We start from the raw sequence: 9,294 nt of genomic DNA, 5'->3' as shown, positions 1-9,294 counted from the left end.
ACTTTATAACCCCTCAAGGCAGAAAGGTGGCCAGACCTCTGCCTGAGAAAGCTCCAGCAGCCAGCCCCCTTCCCCACCAAGACCTCTGTAACTGTCATCTCCAGCCCCTCAGTAGGAATTATCCCAGATTATGCTACTTTGAAGTGAAAAGTCTGGACAAAACCCCACCAATTCCTGAGCAGGAAAACTGACCAATCCCTGAGCTTCCCACTAAAACCCACCAATCCCTGAGCTTCCCACTAAAACCCACCAATCCCTGAGCAAGAAAACTGACCCATCCCTGAACAGGAAAACCCAACAATCCTGGAGCTCCCCCAAGTTTAGAACTTGAACTCTCACCAATCCACATTCTGGACATCCCTGCCCCAGAAAGCTCCAGCCCTTAAGAAAGCCTATATAAAGGCTGTGTTTACCCCAGTTTCCTGCTGCCTTCTCCAGAGAACAGAGGCAACCACTCCTGGATTTGTCCCTTCAGTAAATCTCTTTTCTGTGACTCATTTGTCAGAAGAAGAAATGAAAAAGGAGTGGACCTCAGACTCCCAAACTCCTCAGCTCATCAAGGGTTGGGGTAACCCTCCCCTGGGAGCTGCAACGTCTCTGTTTAGGAGGCCTCCTCTCAGAGCTGTGAGGTTCCCTTGCTTCAGGATACCTACCCTTGGAACACTATCCCACCTCAAAGCTGTGAGGTTCTTGGACTCCAGTGCCTCAGGATACCATTGAGACACTGTCCCACCCCAGAGCTGGGAGGTTTCTGGGCTCCCTTGCCTCAGGGACAATGTCCCACCTCAGAGCTGTTATACATACCTTCCCAGCCCTGGGAGCTGTGTCTTGAATTGCAGCTTTGGAATTGTGGGTTTCCTGGATACCCTTCCATCCAAGGATCAGAAGGCAGGCCAACCAAAACAACAACAGAAAGTACTACCCAAGTTGCTTCAATGGACAACTCATTAGAATGAGAATTGAAGGTTTCCAAAGCTGACCAAAATTTTGCTGTATGTCTGGGAAGTATGGGCAAATTCTGATTTTAAATGACCAAGCAAATTGTAATTTTTAAAAAAAAGCATTAGATGTTCCCAAAGACAGGTAAAATACATATGTATGTATGTATGTATGTATGTATGTATATATGTGTATATATATGTATGTATATATGTATGTATATATATATATTATATAACTGAGAAAATAAAAAAGAAACTGGAAAAAAACTTATTCAGCAGAGAAGAAATTGTTAGTCCCTCTGTGTCCCCAAAATGCTCAAATTCAGCCTTATTTCCTATCCAAAAAAAAGAAAAAAAAAGCCCCTTGGAAGAAAGGTCTCCGTGTAAGAACTGCTTAAAAGTTCCAACCCCTTGGAAATGGGAAGGCCTCACCATTTATTACTGTCAAATATGCCGCCTGCATGAATTATCTGCTTGTCTTCTGCAAGCCAGACAGGAATGTACCCACGCACCTGCTGCTTGGTATCGTGATGCCTAGGGCTTTAATGACACCAGGAACAACCATCAGAAGACAAAATACGAACTATATTCTGATCTTTGAACAGCTTGCTCATCAAATTTAAAAGTCTTTTTACTGAAGTATCATCAGTGACCACAACAACATAAAGCCTGTTCCCACTTAAAGTGAAAGGCCAAAGAGAGCGATTTTGCTAGGTTGGCATAATTTAACTAAATTACCACCAAGCTGACCTCAAAAACAAAGAGAAACTGAGCAGGAGAAGGCCAGATTTCTTCCTGGCAGTACCACAGTGGCAAATATCCCAGAACGAAGGAAAGCTGCCAAGCGGGAGAGAAAGAAAGGACTTTCTGAGAACAGCCCAGGCACACTGCCTCCCCAACAGCTGGAGGGAGACAAGCAACACACAGGTAGGCCTGCCTTGTTCTTTATTGCAGCACAGTTCAAAGTCAATCACGGAGTACAAAGGAAGCGGCCCCGTTTCCTGGATCGGCATCACACATCCTACGGGCTGCAGCTGCAGCCTTTTTAATCCAGCTTCTGCTTTCCCTTTTGTGGCAGGAGTGGGGACGTACAATGGGCCAGAGAGACTTCAACCTCAAAACCAAGGAGACGTTCCCCACTTGTGAGAGAGCAGGCTCTCCTGGTGAATGGCAGTCAGGAACCACGCCAGTGAAGGTGGAGCAGCCACCAGCGTGGGACGGCTGCGCCCACCCCTGTCACTATCTTGTCTCAACCTTGGCCCAACAAATACAATGACAAATGAGAGAAAGTAATTGCATGTTTTAAAAAAAAATCAAAGTGAGTGGGAATGTGGGTGGAGTGAACATAAAAGAAGTAAAAGTGACTTTTAGAAACCGCTCAGGGCATCCTTCTGTAATTGCTATAGTAATCTGAGATCCACTGTTTCATGTGTCTGATTTCCACCGAGCGGGCTAACTGCAGAGATGGCGGGTCTGTGGGAGTGCTGAATCGCAGATCTAAATGGTGGGCTCCCTCTGGAATGTTGACCGCCACCAAGGTATCAGAGAGATCTTCAGTGACTCCACCTGCTGACCATGGGTCTAGGTCGCCATTGCTGCAAGTGAGGAAGACAAGAAGAATTAAAGTTGTCGGTTCTTCATGACCATGTTCAAATAAAATACGAGAAACATTCTCTATGCGTGAACCTGAAAGTATAAACAATTTAGGAGGCTGGACCTGAAGATCTACTTTGTCACGTCAAAAGCTTCTTAATGCTTTTTTCCCCAAGACACAGAAGCAAAGAAGACAGAATCTGGTGACAAAAGGCAGTAGTATGAACAAGGCCTGCTTGTGAAACATGAGCAATAGGACTCCTGAAAGTGTTGTAAACACACACGGTTTGATGTTTCTTAGTTGAGGAGAAGCAACCAGCTCATGCACTGTTCAAAGTTGACAGGAAACATGTCTATGCGGGCTGAAAACTGAGTTATAAATGTACCAAAATGTTTTTCCAGAAACCTTAAAATCTGTTTTCAAATTTTTGTGTCAAATCAATACAGAAGGCTACATACTTTCTGTAGTTCATGAGACTGTCTTTTGCCAGAGCATTGTGATGTGTAGAAGTGTTTACCTTAATTTGAGCTTGGTATAATTTCAATTTCCATTTAGTGATTCGTAAATTAATAAACTCACCATCAGAAAAATGGTTCTGAAGTTTTGTCACTAAATATGCTACCACATGGCCAGGGGCGGTGGCGCATAATCCCTCTAACCCCAGGAGACAGAGGCAGGTGGATCTCTGTGAGTTTGAAGCCACCATGGTCTATCTGCAAAGCAAGTCCAGGACAGCCAAGTCTCTAAAGAGAAGCCCTGTCTCGAAAAACCAAACCAAGGAAACAAAAGCTGCCACAGAAATAGCTTTTACCATATTTTTCATTTTAGTTGTTACTTCCTTAAAGTGTGCTCAGCCCTCCTGTATCAATTCACATATACCAACACTCTGAACAAATTGATTCTTCCGTTGAGGTTCCCTCTTATTAAGTGAGTAGGTTTGTGTCAACTTAATAAAAAATTCACATACATACACTTCATGATGTTTTAGGTAAATTTGCAATTTTGTGTTGAGCCATAAGAACTCAGAAATCTACATTTAAAATTAACACTGAAATGCCTGAGGTAAACATTATGTCATATCCCTCCTTTTTTATTATACTTATTTATTTATACATGGCTGTAGGAATGCATGTATAGCATGTGTGCATGTGTGAATGTGGAGGGTAGAAGACAATTTGTTGGACTCAGTTTTCTCCTCTCACCACATGGGTACCAGGAATTGAACTCAGGTCCTCACTCATCAGGACTGCCAGCAAGTGCTTTGACTTGCTGAGCCACCTCACTACCCCCAACGCCCCCCTTTGGAAGATCTTTGCCCCTCTTGGAAGATCTTAACCTACTAGTTGAAATCTAGAAAAGGTGTGTGTGTGTGTGTGTGTTCTGACTTTTGTTTAATGCACACTCCATGTTTCCGGTATTTTAACAAAATCTGAAATGCAAAAATTTCCAAGTCTTATTATCAGATAAAATCATTCCTGTCATGCACACAATCATGACTTTAACAAAACCTTCTCTAAATTCAATCTATATACAGATTACTGCTATTGTCTGTGTCTTAGGTGTTCCCCAAATGTCTATGTGCTGAAGGCTTTAGGGGGAGCGCAGTGGGAAGTTTTAGGTCACTGGCAGAGTACCTTTGGAAAGAATTATAGGACCCAGTCTCCCTCATTCACTGTGTGAATGAACACCTCCCCCACATGGTAAAAGTTTATCTCCTCCCGCTCACATCCTTGCTATGGTTCCCAAAGAGTAAGGCTAACCCACCACAGATTAAAATGTCTAAAACTGAGCCTTCTCTCTTTTTAAGTCATTTATTTCAGGCATTTTCTAATAGTAATGGAAACTTTTACAAATACCAAACACTGTGTCTCCCAGATTTCCCAAATACTTTATTATCAAAATTCAGCCACTTGCATGGCATTTTTTTTATGTGGAAGTCTACTTAGGCGTCTCAAGCATACCACATCCAAAGTGAGCTGTTTCCTCAACCGTCCACCAGCCCCTTCCTTCATATTCTTAGTCCCTACTCACGGCAACTTTCGTAGTTGCTAGGGTCAAAGATTTGCCTCCATCCTCTAGTCTTTGTTTAACCCCAATCCGTCCACAGACCTCAGCGATATCTTAAAATAAATCCAGAATCTGACCTCTTCTCATAACACTGCCACACCACAGTCCGGAGCTTCCATCATCTCTACCGAGAAATTGCTAATAACCTTTGCAATGCTCCTTCTGACCCACTCCTTTTCCTCTGTAATTCCAAACCAGCAAAGCAGCCTGTTTCCTTCTTCAAATCTGAATTAGTCTATGCTACTTTTCCGCTCAAAGTACGCCAGTTTTCTCATCTCTCAAGTAATTTCTAGAACCTACAAGTTTTTGCATTAGCCAAGCCTGTGCTGTCTCTGTGAATTCATCTGAGGACCTCCCTTACTGAACATTAACAACATTCCAGCCCAAAGATGTCCTTCCTCTGCTGGGAGAATCTGAAGAAATGTCCCTCTAGGGGCCTTGTCCTTGCTTGTGACTCTGGAGTACTCTTCTCTACCAGCTACATGGATGGCTCCTGCACTCAGCCAGATGATTTGGCAAAAGCTACCGTTTGGCAAGGTATTCCTGGTATGTGTGCATTTGCATATACATGTATGCATGTATGTATGTAAGTGTGCATGTATGTATGTATGTGTGCATGTATGTGTGCATGTCTGCATGTATGTACATGTATGTGTGTGCACATGGATAGTATTTGTGCATATGTGTACATATGTGTGTTTATATATACATACATATGCATATATGTAAGCCTATGTACATGTATACATATGCATTATATGTGCATAAATGTGTGTATATATGTGTATGGTCATGTATATGTGTATGTATTTATATTTGTATGTGTATATGTATGTATGTAGGCATGTGTGCGTGTTCCTTGTATTCCTGATACTTTCCCTTCCCACACTTTTTTAACCCCCTCCCTGGCTTGTTTGTCTTTCTCCTTAGCATATTTGTTGGTGCTGCCTTGTTTTATTACCTGTCAAACTAGGACCCTTCAAGATTGAGGATTTGGAGTTCTTCATTGTTCTGTCTCTAGGTGTGACACACAGCAGGGGCCAAACAAATAGATACAACAGTTAGATATCAGATTATCTGTTGTCTCACACTAGACCCCACGGGGTCTATGAGTAAATGTTTGCAGGTTCATGAACACATAAGCTCTTTGGTACTTTCTGACATGAAAGAACATTTAAACGACTAATACAAATGCACACCTGAGCTTTCTGCAGGAAAAACATCAACATAAATTTTAAATATTTACTAGGCTACCTGATTTCTGGGAACCTCAATTCCTATGCTTATTATAGAAAACAAATTATTTAAGTCTCACACAGATGTTTAGAGGCCAAAGTTGAATAATACACATGTAAATAAGGCACAAGCCACAAGTGTCCAGTTCTTATAATTATTATCATTCATTGTAAGCATGGTTAGTGGTAATGCCCCAGAAGGCAATCAATTCATGAAAGTGGATTCAAACTTTCTCGTAAAAATTTAATCAGAATCCTAATTCTATTACCCCTTTCTAGATAAATGTACTGCACAAACTGAATTAGAAAATAAACATTCAGGCACAGTGTAAATGTGTTTGAAATACAACTGTAAATTCCATTTTCCATCATATACTCCTCTTAAAGAAAAAAATGCTTAGTTGTAACTTACTAATATCATTCTTGAAGGGCGGGGAGGGGGGTACTCTAAGAACACACTTTACTGGTTTTGCTAAAAATAAAGGTTGACTTCTCTTGTGAGAACAAAAAGCCTTTTTCATTGCTCCAGTTTGATGGGCTCAACCCAGACAGGAAACCCTCCTTTATTTGCAAAACAAAGAGGTCCCTGCAGCCACGTGACAAGCAGACTGCATCTGATTTAAAGGGTCATCAGAGGCACCTGGTGACTTAGCAGCAGCATTTGGAGCTGCAGGGAGACCTAGCCTGCACGTGGGCTTGGATTTCTCAGTTCAGACCTGGGAAAGCTATGCCAGTCATCGGGAAATCTAAAAAATAAAGTAAAATAACTGCTTTCCTGACAGACTCCAGACACCTGGGTAAAATCCCCAACAACCAGCCTCACTTAATCAATGGCAATAAACAGTTAATTTGCCTGAGAAATGGTGTTAGTTCTTCATGGAGTCCCCTTTGAATTATATGCGATTAACTGAGAATCACCACTGATGAAACAATCTATGGGTTTTAGAAAACACAAGTTCTCCCAAGAAAACCACCGTGCAATGAAAATAAATAAATAAAAATGCCAAAGTAGGATTGTAGCAGCTACTATTTACTGAGGCCTCAGCTACCAACAAATGTTTACTGAGCACCTACCTTGTGTCTGGCGCTCACTGGCACAATAGGTTGAGCAGACAATAATACAGATAAAACCTCTGTTGTTGCAGTTACTCCAGTAACAATCTATTTATTCCTTAAATAACTGTGCTAGATAATCACAATTATTTCTCAATTCCATAAATCAGCAGTTTGCCCAAGGCCGTGTACGCAACTACGGGAGGAACAAAAACGACACCCAAGCTGCACCTGACTCTAACTGCAGCTCTTAACTGGAAAATCTTCAATCCAACAATTTCATATTGAACTTTCCAGCCAAAGCAGCCACCATGCTCATGTGTTTCTGTGTGTCAAGCTAAGGAGAGAAGCATGAACACAAAGATATTTTCCATGTGACCTTGTGTACATGTCCTCACTCAATACACACAAAATATAAACCAGAGGCTTTTTTTTTTATTCTTTTACTTAAGGTTGCCACAGCTTCAGAAAAACAGAAGTGTGTGTGTGTGTGTGTGTGTGTGTGTGTGTGTGTGTGCATGTCTATGTGTCTGTGTCTGTTTGTCTCTGTGTGCATGTGTCTGTGTGTCTGTGTCGATGTGCTCCTGTATGTGTGTGTGTGTGTGTGTGTGTGTGTGTGTGTGTGTGTGTATGACTCTGCGTGTGCCTGTGTGTCTGTGTCTGTGTATCTGTGTATATGTGCTGGGCTGGGCAGGAACAACATACAGATATAAAGTGTGTGGGAGAAAGTAGATGTCATTATACTTTTTACCCACATGTAGTTGCCAGGATTGAGTTTGAGTGCTTAGTACTTTGCTGGGTTAGCTTTTATTTGGTATTGGCGTTTCCCTAAGTTGTTAAGCAGACAAACCTGCTGCCTAAACCTCCTGAGTGGCAGGGACTAAAGGCCTGCACACCAGGCCTAGCTTTGGTTAACTCATTGAAACATGACAGCAGCTCTGTGAGATGCTTCTGCTTTTCTTATCTTTCACATGACAAAACTGAACATCAGACAACAAAGTCATTTCATTTAAGACAAGATCCCTTTACCTTTGTGAAGCTCTCTTAGAAAGCCATTCCTTATATTGAGTTATGACAACCTACTGACCTCGTAAATGTCTCTCACAAAATCTTCCCCTACTTCTGGTGAAAATGAAGGCAGTGCCCATGACAATTTTGAATACTATGGCTAAGCAGACAGATAACTACAGGAAGTATCTGTGGTGGCTAACTCCAATAAAAAAGGAGACTGTATTGGACCAACACTCATAAATTAAACATTCGAGCAAAGGTTAAAGATTCCACTTAACTAAATTTGATCTTCGGCTTTATTATAAGGTCTTTTTCTTACAAGCTTAAAGTCACGGTGGCAGAAAAACCATATAAACAGTCCCTAAAGATAACCTCCAGGAGGGAAAGCAAACTGACAGTTTCTTCCTCTTCTGATAGAACAGAGATGATCCTGGAGCCTCAGTGTTCAGTATTCGTGTGTGAGAATTTAACCTCGGCTAGTAATAAGATTTGTTAATAAGAGATAGGTCCTCTAGGGAAGTGACTGACTTCCGTAGCATTATCATCAAAGGCTGAAAAACAAACATGGCGACACACTCCTTTAGCCCAGCACTTGGGAGGCAGAGGCACGTAGTTAGAGGCCAGCCCGGTCTACATTGTGAGCTCCAGGCCATCCAGGGCCACATAGCGAACCGCTGTCTCAAAGCAAGCAGTCAAGGGTAGAAGAAACTACTTTAGGTCCCTTTCTACTCTTGTGCCTTCTACCACACATGACTTCAGGCCTCAAGGCACCATTTTAGAAACTAGACACAGAACATTCACTTTAGGTTTCCTGGCTGACACAACTGTGATGAGTAAGTTTACATTGTTTACAAATTGCCCAGTCTGGGATATTTTGCAACAGCAGAACTAACACTGAAGCCAGATCCAATGGCTTATAATGACACGTTTTTCAATGTCCAAGGTCCTTCCAGTATCCTAATTTCAAACATTCTAAATCTAGTGGATTGTAACTTAATTTATTTGTCCAACTACCACTTTTTACAGCTGAACTGAATAATATAGTTTTTGAACAGTCCAACTAAAAATGAGAAATAAAATTTAAAGAACTTAAGCCAAAAAAGCTGTCTGTTTTCTGTCAGACTGTCTCACCCTTTATTTGGAAACAGGTATCTGTTGGGTTAGAAAATAGCATGAGCTTGACAGTCACAGGCTTAAATTAAGCACGGCTGGCTGTTAGTATGTAGGCAGCCTGCTTCTGGGTTGCCTAGCAACCTATCATGTCATCATGTGTCACCAGCCAGGTAGTTGCACCTGGCAGACATGGTTCAGTTGCTCCGTAAAAGGACCAACCTGCCACTTTGTCTCTCTCTTGCCTTCTTGCTCTTGCCCTCTCTTCTTCTCTCCTGTTCTC

At 41.9% G+C, this 9,294-nt stretch overlaps 1 protein-coding gene across 1 annotated transcript in view; it reads right to left on the bottom strand.

The window, feature by feature from the left end:
- Positions 1–1,869: 1,869 nt before the first annotated feature.
- LOC110561586 (lysosomal Pro-X carboxypeptidase-like) overlaps positions 1,870–9,294 on the bottom strand; it is a 63,147-nt gene continuing 55,722 nt past the window's right edge. Inside the window, exon 9 of the mRNA XM_021658067.2 lies at positions 1,870–2,536. Within this exon, the coding sequence (XP_021513742.1) occupies positions 2,320–2,536 (217 nt within the window). The 3' untranslated portion in view covers positions 1,870–2,319. The remainder of the gene's footprint in view (positions 2,537–9,294) is intronic.

This window comes from Meriones unguiculatus, chromosome 14, assembly GCF_030254825.1.
Source record: "Meriones unguiculatus strain TT.TT164.6M chromosome 14, Bangor_MerUng_6.1, whole genome shotgun sequence".
NCBI classification, from domain to species: domain Eukaryota; kingdom Metazoa; phylum Chordata; class Mammalia; order Rodentia; family Muridae; genus Meriones; species Meriones unguiculatus.
The sequence above is the reverse complement of the archived record's forward strand: the minus strand, read 5'-3'. Positions and strand labels throughout refer to the sequence as shown.